This window comes from Chlamydotis macqueenii, chromosome 1 (genome assembly GCF_036417535.1).
Source record: "Chlamydotis macqueenii isolate bChlMac1 chromosome 1, bChlMac1.mat, whole genome shotgun sequence".
In the NCBI taxonomy this organism is placed as follows: domain Eukaryota; kingdom Metazoa; phylum Chordata; class Aves; order Otidiformes; family Otididae; genus Chlamydotis; species Chlamydotis macqueenii.
In genome coordinates this window covers 215,217,192-215,229,622 of record NC_141556.1, presented here as the reverse complement: position 1 = coordinate 215,229,622, position 12,431 = coordinate 215,217,192, and the positions used below count along the sequence as shown (strand labels likewise).

At 52.9% G+C, this 12,431-nt stretch overlaps 2 protein-coding genes across 2 annotated transcripts; both read left to right on the top strand.

Annotated features, from left to right (window-relative positions):
• The first annotated feature begins 2,267 nt into the window (after nt 1–2,267).
• LOC104475839 (olfactory receptor 52I2-like) lies at nt 2,268–3,271 on the top strand. The gene has a single exon (XM_010115417.2). It carries the CDS (start codon nt 2,324–2,326, stop codon nt 3,269–3,271), a length of 948 nt encoding a protein of 315 aa, XP_010113719.2. The 5' UTR covers nt 2,268–2,323.
• A 3,468-nt stretch (nt 3,272–6,739) lies between these two features.
• On the top strand, nt 6,740–12,038 carry LOC104475336 (olfactory receptor 52K2). The gene has a single exon (XM_086739853.1). It carries the CDS (start codon nt 9,527–9,529, stop codon nt 10,532–10,534), a length of 1,008 nt encoding a protein of 335 aa, XP_086595979.1. The 5' UTR covers nt 6,740–9,526; the 3' UTR covers nt 10,535–12,038.
• The last annotated feature ends 393 nt before the right edge of the window (nt 12,039–12,431 follow it).

The following is a 12,431-nucleotide window of genomic DNA, read 5'->3' as shown; positions in this document are numbered from 1 at the left end:
ATCGTTCCTCACCCGCCCACTGCGTGATGCAGCCAGGGCTCGGGACCTGGGGCGAGGGTGGGATCCCGTCTTCCTGCGTGGATTCTTGCACAAACTGCTTTCCGGGAGACATAAAAGTTTTGCAGTAATGGTTCTGAGTGGAGAAAACAGTGGAAACCCAGAGTTTCCAGAGCATCTTGCTCTCTCTGGCAAAAGCAGAGGGATTTTTCTCCCCTTCAGGTGGAGTTTGTTCACATTTTGTGCATCGGTCCCATGGGCACCCGGCGGGCTCTGCAGACCCCCGAGCCCCCAGCGGTGTGAGACCGCAAGGGAGAGCTAATGAGAGAGGCTGGAGCAGCCTTGAAAATTTCCATCTTCTCTCAGGGAAGGCGACCCGATCTCTGTGTCCTCCAGCCGCTGTCCCTGGGGGATTTCTGGAGGGATGAATTCCCCAGCGGCGCTGCACTTGGAGACAAGCGGAGATGCAGTGCCGCAGCCCTCCAGGTGACAGTCCGACGGCGAGCAGGTACCGGTGCTTATCCTTCTCGGCAGACCGGGGTCAGGAGCCTTTGCTTAGGCTGCAAAGCTCGTCTGCGCTGTTTTTCCCTCTCCCAGGCCAAGAAACCCCAGTGACCAGGGTTCTTCAGCGCTGCTGCAATACTGAGATAGCAAGATTGTGCCGGGCACTGGCTGCAGAAGGGAGCTGCAGGAGGAAAATATGCTCTTGCCTTGGGTGTAGGCGCCTGGGGACGTGGCTCCGGATTCAGACAGACCTGGGTGCCTGGAGGTAGGCGTCCGCACACGCTTGTCCACACAGCCAGCGGCGTTCCAGCCCCCGCGGTCAGCAGCTCATCTCATCCCAGGGCAGATGCCGACATTTGGGGAGGGGGTCACTCTGCTTGAGCTCTCCTCTGACTGCACCCGGCTCTCAGACCCCGGGGCTGTCGTTACTTGGGTGCTTGCAGCCGCTTGGGATGCTCCCGGGCACCCAAGGTGTCCGCGTGGGCAAGGTGGACCCTCGCCCCGCGTTTGCAGGGACCCGCGTCTGGCCGGGTGTAGAGGGAGCCAAGGCCAAGGGGTGCAGAGGGGCGGTGCAGCGCAATTGTGTGCCGTGATTATAAAGGAATTTTGATCCTGTTTCAGCCCCTAGAACGTCCCGATTCACAGACATTTAGGCCAAAAGGTAAGCGCTTCTGTCCTGACCAGACTTAGCCAGCAGCTCCTGCAGCAACCCCAAACCCGGGGCTAAGCTGCGGTCCAAAGGGGTTCAAAACCTACAAAAGTCTGCTCTGTCTTTTAGAACATCACATTCTGTGCTTCCTTTGTTGTCTCCCAACATATACTTTATTTTTATTCTGAACCAATAGAATCATATCTAGCTTCTGCTTCTTGCTATTGCCACGCTGGCTGTGTCCAATGTCAAATTTTAGCCTAAACTACCCCGTAGCGGGGCTGTGCACCAGTGAATTGTGTCACTGGCATGGGTATGGTCAGCCACGAGCCACCCCACAGCTTGCTGCTTGCTAAGAAGCTGCTGGTGGATGTCATCCAGGCAATTTATTTTAACAGGCAGGGATCTGGTGTGGTCGTCACCCGCCTGGTCTTTGCGATGGAGAAGCAGCAGAAGCAGTCACAAAGTTTTGACACAACACTCAGACTCTTCTTCTTGTCTCCCCAGGGTTGTTCTCTGGAGTTTCTGTGTTACCTGCAAGCTTCTCCCACCCGAATAAAACCTCAGAAATTAATCTTTTTCTCTGGCTACCAGCCAGTTTTGCAGGCTTCTCTCATGGGTGAATGACAGAATGAAGACACAGCGGCAAAAGGCAATTCCGTGGTGGCACTTAATGCCCCAGAGCACTTTCTGAGACCATGTTTTGCCCCGCAAATTTGGAGGAACCTTTGTGTTGGGCCCACTGCAGGTAAGCCAGGGCTGCTGAGAGAGAGTGCTGCCTGAGGGACGCTGGATGCTGAATTTTCTCTCTCCTCTTGCAGCTCATTTCAAGATGCCAGCTGAGCAGCAGTGAGCAACCAACAACGAAATAAGCCTTTCACAAGCAACGTCCTGTGGAAGTCCCGTGGTTATCCCTGGTAGCGCAACTTGAAACATGAACTTCTTCACCTTATAGGAACTCTCCAGCCATAGCAGCCCCACCTGTCCGGCGTTCCTGCTCCATTCCCCATGGCCGGTCATGTCAGTGCAGCAGCACTCCCATCTCACACGTCGTGGTAAGGATGTGGATTCCTGATTTGGCTCTTGCACGGATGCAGAGTCCCCACCTTATCCCCCTTACCTCTGGGCACCTCAGGGCTCCTTTATTTAAGCACAAAAGCAAGGTTCTCCTGCATGGCTTCTGACCCCTTCAACCACCCCAACAGCAGCTCCACCTCTTTCGTCCTCGTGGGTGTTCCCAGCCTGGAAGCTTTCCCCACCTGCCTGGGCATCCTCTTCTTCTCAGGCTACCTCACCACCTTGGTGGGAAATGGTGTAGTTTTGCTTGTCATTACGCTGGACAACTCCCTGCGTGACCCTGTCCATTGCTTCCTGGGCATGCTGGCAGTCCTCGACGTGGTGATGGTGACGTCCGTTGTCCCCAAGATGCTGAGTGTAATCTGGCTGAAGTCTACTGAGATCGGTTACGTGGCCTGTTTTGTTCAGATGTTCCTTGTGCACTCCACCACATCAGAGGAGTCGGGAGTGCTCCTGGCCATGGCCATTGACCGGTACGTTGCAATTTGTCACCCCCTCAGGTACCAAGCCATCTTGAATCGGCAAACAATCGCCCAAATAGGACTGGCCATAGTGGGCAGAGCTCTCCTTTTCATGGTCCCCTTGATAGGGATGATAACAAACCTCCCCTATTGCCGTTCCCGTGTGATTCCCCATTCCTACTGCGAGCACATGGCTGTGGCGAAGCTGGCGTGCGCAGACCCCAGACCCAGCGGGCTTTACAGTGTGGCCGGGTCCTCTCTTATCGTAGGGATGGACATGGCTTTCATTGCTGTGTCCTACGGGATGATCCTTAAAACTGTGGTGGGCAAGAAATCGAGCTGGAAGGCCTTCAGGACCTGCGGGTGTCACATCTGCGTGATGCTGCTGTTTTACGTCCCTGGGATAGTCTCCATATACGCCCAGCAGTTCAGCAGCAGCGTATCCCTGCGTGCGCAGGTTCTGCTGGCTGATCTCTACCTGATCCTCCCCACCATGCTGAACCCCATCGTTTACAGCATGAGGACCAAACAGATCCGTCAGGCAGTGCTCAGAGTGCTCTTTTCCAGGAACGCGCACGCCTGACGCGGCAGACGGGGGTTTTCCAGTGTACTCATCTGTGCGAAGGCAGCGCCAATTTCTTTCCCACTGAATGCACACGGTGAACAGAAGCAATGAAAGCAGGAGGGAGGACTCGTTGGCTTTAACAACCACATGAGACCCTACTCTGTGACAACAGTTACCTGGGGCCGGGAGCACGAGCAGATATGAGGTCCCATTTCCCTTCCTTCTCTCCAGGTGACACAGAGAAGGAAGCAACCAGCTTTGAGCGTTGAGATGCTACCAATGCCATGAACACCCATCCCTGTGATAATTTAAAGCAACATCTCAAGGCTCAAGGTATATTTGTGTCAATACAGAGATTTTATTCCAAATGGGGAAATTTCTTCTGCATTGTCTTCTTTGGTCCCTGCTGGGCTGTCAACAGGAGATGGTCACACGTTGCAGGTGCTGCAGCCGCAGAGGCTCTCCTCTCTTGGCCACTCTTGCACAAAAGGTTGACCCTCGCTGACCACGTTTTCTGGGTTCCTGGGAGGTGATGGAAACTGAACATCTACAAAACTGGGCTCTTCGAAGCCTTCTGCCAGCCGGCAGTTCACACCAGCTGGGTGAGGAAAGCGAAGCGGGGAGATGCTCGGTGGTGTTTGTCACTGTACCCAGGTGTCCACAGCCTGGAGTGGTGGGAATAAACACTGAGTCTGCGTGGGGATGCTTACCGATCCTGTGTCTGCCTGTTGTAATGGCCACAAGTGCTTGCAGAGCTAAATCTAGCATGTCTGAAGGCCTGAAGAATAGCAGGCCATAGGTCTGAGCATTCTGAGCCCAGCCAACTCTTGCTGCTGGTAGACCAGCTGCATCCCGGATTTCTCTGAGCCCTCTCTGAGCCAGCCAGCTATGTCCAACCACAGTTCACAGACTCTGTCCAGGGGTTGCAGCACCCAAGCATGCTGCGACTTTCCCAGGTGAAGGAGCTGGGAATGACTCAGGTCAGATCCTTCAGCAATGAAAGGTTTTTTCTGGAAGCCGCAGGCACAAGGAGCCGTTCTGAGGCTCTACAGCTTGGCACAGACAGATGGAAAGCCCAGCTCTGACCTGGGACAAGGAGATTCCCTGCAGGCATTGTTTTGAACTGGTACTGGAGGCTCCCTGGGAGAGGTGCAATTTCAGTGAACATGATCATAGAATCATAGAATCTTAAGGTTGGCAGAGACCTCCAAGATCATCAAGTCCAACCGTCAACCTAACACCACCATGCCTACTAAACCATGATGACACGTCAACAGCAACTATGCAAAGTACCGACACCAACAGCTCATATCCCCACACGTTGCCTTTCCTCGATACTCAGAGGTTCAGCAGGTTCAGAGGTTCAGCCGCCTTCAAGGGTTCCCGCTTCTCAGAAATGGAGGATGGTCCGACGACAGAGGGATGCTCTGCACCTACTCTGCAGGGATGCTCCTCCTGGCCAGGCTGGAGTCTTCTGAGACTCAGTAGCACCTAAAGTACAAAGAGTCAACGTTTTGGGACAAAGGCAGCAGGCTGGTGAGTGTTTGCCTAGCGTGTTCTGCCAGCGTTTTGTGGCAGCTCTGTCGTAGTTCAGCCATTAGGATGTTTAAGATACGCGAGTGATGAAGCAGAATTCAGCAGAGGTGATTCATATCATAGAATCACAGAACCACAGAGGGGTTTGGGCTGGAAGGGCCCGTTAAAGCCCACCCAGCCCAAGCCTCCTGCAAGGAGCAGGGACATCTCCAACCACATCAGGTTGCTCACAGCCCCGGCCAACTTGGCCTGGAACGTTTCCAGGGACGGGGCACCCACCGCTCCTCGCCCACCAGCACCCCCAGTTCTTCTCCTCAGGGCTGCTCTCCATCCATTCCCCCCCAGCCTGGATTTGTGCTGGGATTGCCCCCACCCACAGGCAGGACCTTGCACTTGGCCTGGCTGAACTTCATGAGGTTGGCACAGGCCCACTTCTCCAGCCTGTCAAGGTCCCTCTGGATGGATCCCTCCCCTCCAGCGTGTCGACGGCACCACACAGCTGGGTGTCGTCGGTGAACTTGCTGAGGGTGCTGTGTCCCACTGTCCATGTCCTGACAAAGGTGCTGAACAGGGCCGGACCCAACACGGACCCCTGAGGGACGCCACTCGTCACTGGTCTCCACTTGGACATGGAGCCGTTGACCACAACTCTCTGAGTGTGGCCATCCCGCCAATTCCCAGATGGTCACCACCGCCTCCCTTAGTCACGGCAATGAAGGAGGCGGGTGCAGCGCAATTCCTCTGACCCATTTCAGACAGCAGCTTTAGGTTGGGATGAACACTGCCCCAAAATCACTGTTTGTCTCCAAGGATGCGAAGGCAATCTGGAGAATTAGCTCAATCATAGTCTGAGACCATGTCTACAACAGCCACTCGCGTTTGTTCAGATGAATCCCACCCAAAGCGTCATGTTCAGCCCTCACTTCCACTTTAATTCGAAAACTAAGCTCAGTGAAAAGTATTCAGTTTCAAACCTGGTTTGAATGTCTCATTTCCACGTCAAAACTATTTTTCCTGCCTTTGTGGTGTTTATTCTACTTTCTGCTGCGCTCCTCCCTGACATCTTGGAAAAACAGTTGGCCGTGTTTCTGCCATCCTGGATTTCCATTTTTTGCTGTCCTGAATTTGCATTTTTCAGCCTTTTGCTGCCTGGGGCTTGGAGAGGGAGTGTGGTGAGGGCACGGATGGCTCGCACCATGGCATGGCTCTTTGTACCAAGAACCGAGAGAGACTCCCAGCTGCTGGCTCAGCAGAGAAATGAAGCTGCACGTGCATTGCACGGAGAAGGTCTTTCATTCTGTTGGAGACAACTTGGGCAGCCTGTTCCCGTCCAGCTTGGTCATGTCCTAGCACCTGCTATTTGTAAAATAAATTAGATGAGAAAGAAATGGCTTGGGACCGAGGTTGTTACCGTCCAGCCGCCTCGCTGAGGGTATTACAAAAGATGCCGGGAGAGGACTCGTGCTCTTGGGAATCTCCACCCCGGAGACTCCCGTCGGCACTTCCCGCGGTGATATATGCACAGCCCTGCAGCTCTGCCCGCCGGCACAGGAGACGTTCCTTCCTCGGCGTGAGCGTCCCCGAGGGTGGCAGGCGCCTGTGAGCGCAGAGCGAGGTGGGTGGCGGTGCGGGAGGAGCGGCGTGAGCCGCGGCACGGCCGGCTGCTCCGGGTGCCCAAGGACGGGAGGCGGGCGGGACTGCGGCATCTAGCCTGTGCGCGTTCACAATGCGAGTCAGCTGGGAAAAAAGGCAATGGCTGGAAAATTTCTTCTTAAAAGTAGCTTTTCAGAGTTTTAATGTTTCTTTTTAGATGAAGTTGAAGACCCAAGGCTGCAGAATTCTGATTTTTAAAGTATTTTTTTAGTTAAAAATAGGACTTGAATTTTTTAAGTAAACAAATAAATGCCAAAGCTTTTAACCAAAACTAGAAATTGTTTGCTGCAAAAGAGTCAGCTTATTCCTGTTTGTATAAACTAATCAATAATTAGCTAAACACACATTTTCTTTAAAACAAAGTAAATTTTCAACCACAGATAACGTTCTTAATCCCTTGCGTACAACAGCAGCTGTCTGAACAGAAAGCCCCGGGCACGCAGCCGGGGTTCTTGCCGGCAGGCGGGATTTGGGGCAATAGGCTGGATCATGTCATGAGTCGCCTGGCTCACTCGGGAGGGGAAGGAGGCAGGCGGTCCATTGGCCCGGGACCCCGACCCAGCCCGGGGACAAAGCGTTGTTTTGGGCAGGCATCCCGCATCCACGGTGCAATTTGTGGAGCGGGAGTGCAGGGACCGCTCCTTCGGTCAAACAGCTCTGCGTCCAGCACTGATGAACTGCCAGGAGTAAGGAGGAATTAAACTACAGGAAAATAAACCTGGTGGTGGTGATCTCGGTGCATGGCAGCCTGCAGGACTGATTTTTCATTTAAGTTCCATTTTCCCAAATCTCAGGGAACTCAAAGGCAGAAGCAATTTAGATACGGGAACTGCGAAGTTGGGAGATGTTTTGAAGGCGTTCAGCCAACGGCCAAGTCGTGGGCAAAGCGAAATGGAGGAGCTGGTCAGGATCTGGTGGGATTTGCAGCTCTTAGGTGGAGAAATCAGATAAAAGCAGACGAAGGCGTCTGCCCCTCTGCGTGGAGAAGAAAGGTACATGCCTACCTGAGAGAAAGGCAATCAGAGAACTTTATTTGTTAATGTAAATTAATTGACTGGTAGCTGAAGGAGGGTGTTAAATAGGTCCAGTTAAGAACAGAAAACAAATACAGCAGCACGTCTGGGTAATCCGCATGAGGGAAAAAATATCTCTGAGTTGGCCAAGGAGGTCTTTGCCTGTTTTGCCAAACTTTTATGAGTCCTGGCATGCTGCGGCGACTGCAGACGCTTCCTCAGGCCATCACTTCGGCGGGCAAGTACAATGATGTGATTAGCTGCAGATTGCTCCGCCTGACGTCAATGGCCAGCAGAACGCCCAAGAAGTTACCGGGACACGTGGTCAATAAAGAATTAAAGGATTGGAGTCAAATTAAATTATGGCAATCAGCGCGGCTTCGCAGGAAAGAGCTCCTGTCAAACAAACCTGATTTCATTTTCTGATGAGATAGCGCGTTTAGTTAATCAGCGTGTGCGTGACTGAGTACAGAACACGGAGCTATCCGAAATAAACGTGCCTCCACCGCGCTGCTCCCAGGCGAGGAACTGGCACAACGCAACGTCTGCGAAGTGCCAGCAAAGTCAGTGAGGAACTGGATGATTAAGAGACCTCAAAATGAAGCTGTCAGGGCCATCATCACAAAAAGCTTGCGTTTCTGCAGGGACGCTGTGTCAGCTGGCACGGGCGGGACACAGGGACAACCACAAAACCATGGATGCAATGCAAAGAGTGAATTCATTTCCGTTGCCTCACCACGCGGGGCATCCCCGAAGCAGCACCCGGGCAGAGGCACGCAAGCAGGGATGCGGGCACGGCGGCGCTGGGTCCATGCCAGCGGCTCCCCAGCCCTGCTGCTCTAGCCCGTAGGTCGGGGGTCCGCTCGGGCGTCGTTTACCGCTGTGCTTTGTTCCCTTCTGTAGCGGGGCAGGACCCTCAGCCGTGTTTGGTAGGGTGTCTCTCAGTCCACCACAGGCCTATGTTATCCAAACACAGATGTTCTACTCACCCAATACACGAGGGTAAGCAACAGCCAGTACGATACATGCGTTCTGCAGCCCAGCTGCAAGTCACCTCAGCGTGGTTACACCCAGACAGCACTGAGAGGGTCAAACTGGGACCCGGAGGGCGAGTGAAATTTGGGATGGATGAAAGGGAAGTGGAAGGGTTTATATTTTTTCCAAAAAAAGATGTTGAAGTCTTGGAGATGTGGAAGAAAATCCTCTCAGTAAGGTAGATAGTGGAACAGGCGAGTGGAGATGAGAACCTCGCAGTGCTCTAGGTCTTTATCAAGAGTAACTCCATGGCCACGGGTGGTACATACCATCACGCGACGAAGGTGCCCAGCCATAAAGGGCTCTCTGGCCAGGCATGGGAAGGCAGGAGGAGCTGCGGCTGGGAAGAGCAGACAGGCAGTGCCCGATGGGAAGAAAAGCACATGGTTATAACCGTGAGAATGATTAGCACTTGAGGCAAAAATCAAGGGATGGAGGTTCTCCATCTTGGGATGCCCACAAGCCTGCACTAGCGCAATTCCTTCCAGGATAGCATGCTTCAGCAAATCCGTGTTATTGGGCTCCCAAGAGGAGAAAAATGGGCATAAGCCCACTGTTTTTGACAGGACAGCATTCTGCATTAGTGCGGCCTTCAGTCTCGTGGATGGATGAGTGTGGAGCAGGGGTAGCACCATTTTAATTGTACCTTCCTTGATCACGCCTAGAGGCTGTCAATGATGCTCGTGTCCCCTTAGTGCTGGGTGACAGCTTGGAGCATCGTTCTCCCGCAGGTTCTCTCAGCTGGAAGGAGAAGCAGAAGGGAAGGTGGCCCCATGCAAGCAATAGGGCAGCCAGGACTCTCCAGGGACATCTCCTCTGGAAAGCACTGACCGCAGCATCAGTTTAAACGCCTAACTGTAGATAACAGGTTCTGAAAGTGTTTCCCCAAATAAATAAAGCAAAATTGTGCGATGCTTGAGAGCTGCAGTGTGCACAGCTTTATGATCAAACTGATGGGACCAACCCCCCTACCTTTCTGTCTCTGTTACAGGGAACTCAAGTTGGGAACAAAGATGTAGCTTGGCCCACCTGTGCCATGTCGACGCCCAACCGATCCAACACCAACTCTTTGCCTTTTCTCCTGACGGGCATCCCTGGCCTGGAAGCTCTCCATGTGTGGATTTCCATCCCGTTCTGCTTTACATATGTCATGACCTTGCTGGGAAATAGCATGGTCCTTCTCGCTGTGAGGCTGGACAAAAGCCTCCATGAGCCTATGTACTATTTCATTTCCATGTTGGCTGTCATCGACCTCATCTTCTCGACTGCTGTAGTTCCCAAAATGCTGGGCGTATTCTGGTTGGGTTCGAGAGAGATTGGTTTTGAGGCCTGCTTCATCCAGATGTTCTTCATCCACACATTCACTGCCGTGGAGTCAGGGGTGCTCCTGGCAATGTCCTTTGACCGGTATATAGCCATCTGCAACCCCCTGAGATACCCCACCATCCTAACAAGCTCAAGGACCATCCAGATAGGACTGCTGTCTCTGGCCAGGGGAGCTGCCGTCATGACACCGTTAATGTACCTCCTCACCAGCTTAACCTATTGCAAAAGCAGAGTCATTCCTCATTCCTACTGCGAGCACATGGCCGTGGTGGAGCTGGCCTGCGCTGACCCGTCTGTCAGCGATCTCTACAGCCTCATCGTGGCAACGCTATTGGTGGGGACAGACTCTGTCTTCATCACCTTCTCCTATGGTATGATCCTCAGGTCTGTGATGAAGCTGCCGTCCCAAGAGGCTCGGCTCAAGGCCCTCAAGACCTGCGGGTCACATGTTTCCATCATCCTGCTCTTTTACATCGGTGGCCTACTCTCCATGTACCTGCAGATGTTCTCTTTTGGCTTGGCACCTCACGTCCAAGTCCTGGTGGCTGATTTGTATTTGACTGTGCCTCCCATGCTCAACCCCCTCATTTATGGCATAAAGATGAAGCAGATCCAGGAAGGGATCATCAAACTGCTGGGGCAGTTCGCGAGACTCAGGATCTCACAAGCTGACAAAGACAGGTCAGATGCTGAGAGACGGGGCACCACCAGGAAATAATTTATCCCATTCTAGAATAAGTGTGAAGTTAAGTGCAATAAATTCTTCCCCAGAAATGTCCATCTCTCTCCAGTGACTAGAAGGGGAGCCTAGATCAGATGCCCACTGCTGACATGGCAACAGCTTATTCACATGAAACCAACGGGCCAGTCCTGGTGGGTGCTGGGCAACTGTCCCTTTGGCCCATGTGCTCCTGTTTTCCAAGATATCACGTGGAAATGGTACATCGTGGTAGCTCTCTGATATGACTAGTGGCTTTTTGGCCACTGTGACACTTGGCTGAGATGGCCCACAGACCAAAGTGCATCAGCCAGAGAGGACAGCTCAGCCCACCAAGCACCAGCGAGGTGATACTGTGGTGATAGACAGGATTGGATATTAGGAAAAATGTATTTACTGACAGAGTGGCCAGGCACTGGAACAGGCTGCCCAGGGAAGTGGTGGAGTCACCATCCCTCGAGGTGCTCAAAGACCGTGCAGATGTGGCACTGCGGGACAGGGTTTAGTGGGCACAGTGGTGTTGGGTTGATGGTTGGACTTGATGATCTTGGAGGTCTTTTCCAACCGTAATGATTCTATGGTTCTATGATTTAGGTCCCATATGGAGCGCAGGAGAGGATGCCCTGACCACTTCCCTGCTCACAAGGGATGGAAATGTCTCCCCCTGCACTTCCTCCATCCGTCCCTGCAAGAGACGTCTGCTCTCCACTTCTCACCAGAAGTCAGAACAGTGCATCTGAGAAACGCCGTGGCTGCTGGGATCTCCTGGCCATCTTCACTGTGGCCGTCTCAGCCATCGTCCCCCATGCCTCTTTGCGCATCTCTGCTGTAAACCCTGACCGGGACCACACGCACGTCGATGCGAAGGCAAGATTGGTAAGGTCAAGCAACACAAGTCCTCCTACGGGTGTCTGCAACTCCAGCAAAGCCAAGGCAAGGAGCTGCGAGCTGACCCGAGCATCAGTGCCGCGGGAATCAGCTGGGAAGGAGGAGCCCAGGATGGGGACGGTGCTGTGCGTAGATGCAATTGCTGCTGCGCGCACTGACCTCAGAAAATCTCTCAGAAATCTAGAGCGAAAGCTGTTTCCTATTCCTGGCACAACCCACGGCTACGGGTGCCAGGAATGATCACAGAGCACTTTAGCAAGACGAGTTACTTGGTAATTCTGCAGAGAGTGAATGCAGATTTATCCCCCGCTTTGGAGAGAGCCTGGCCTACTCAAGAAATAAGGGAAATAAAATGCTTCCTGTGAAATGTGATGCATCCATCCACCTTTGCTTCCTTCCTTCCTCCCTTTAGAGCTCATCCAAACCTCTCAAAAGTGACACAACCCATCAGAGTCCCTCTGATACGCACCAGCTGGCAAACCTGCATACTAATCTTGGCTGCGCAGAAAAGGACAGAGCGCAGGGTGCTCCCAGCTCGTATGAAGAAGCTTCCATCTATGTTCTTCCAAAAGCTGTTTGCGTTTCCCATCTCTTCTTTCTTTCCCATCTCTTTCTTTCTCCCCCATCGCTTTCTTTCTCCCATCTCTGCTTCCTGCTCTCCGCATCAAGAACACCTACACCATGTTTTTTTCCACAAGTAAAAAAAAAAAGTTAAAATTGCAAATATTTGGTTCCAGCAGAAACCACAGGTGAGCTCTCAGCCTGCCGCCTCCCACCCGCAGAAACGCCCAAGTGGTGCGAGGGATGGCCGGCTTCATTCCTGTGCCCAGCCACCCACCATTGCCAGCACAGCCTCCAAAAGGTCTAAAAGGAAACAATCTCAAGATAGGATTGCAGAATCATTATGGTTGTAAAAGACCCCTGAGATCATTAAGTCCAACCGTTAACCCAGCACTGCCAAGGCCACCACTAAACCATGTCCCCAAGTGCCACACCTACACCTCTTTCA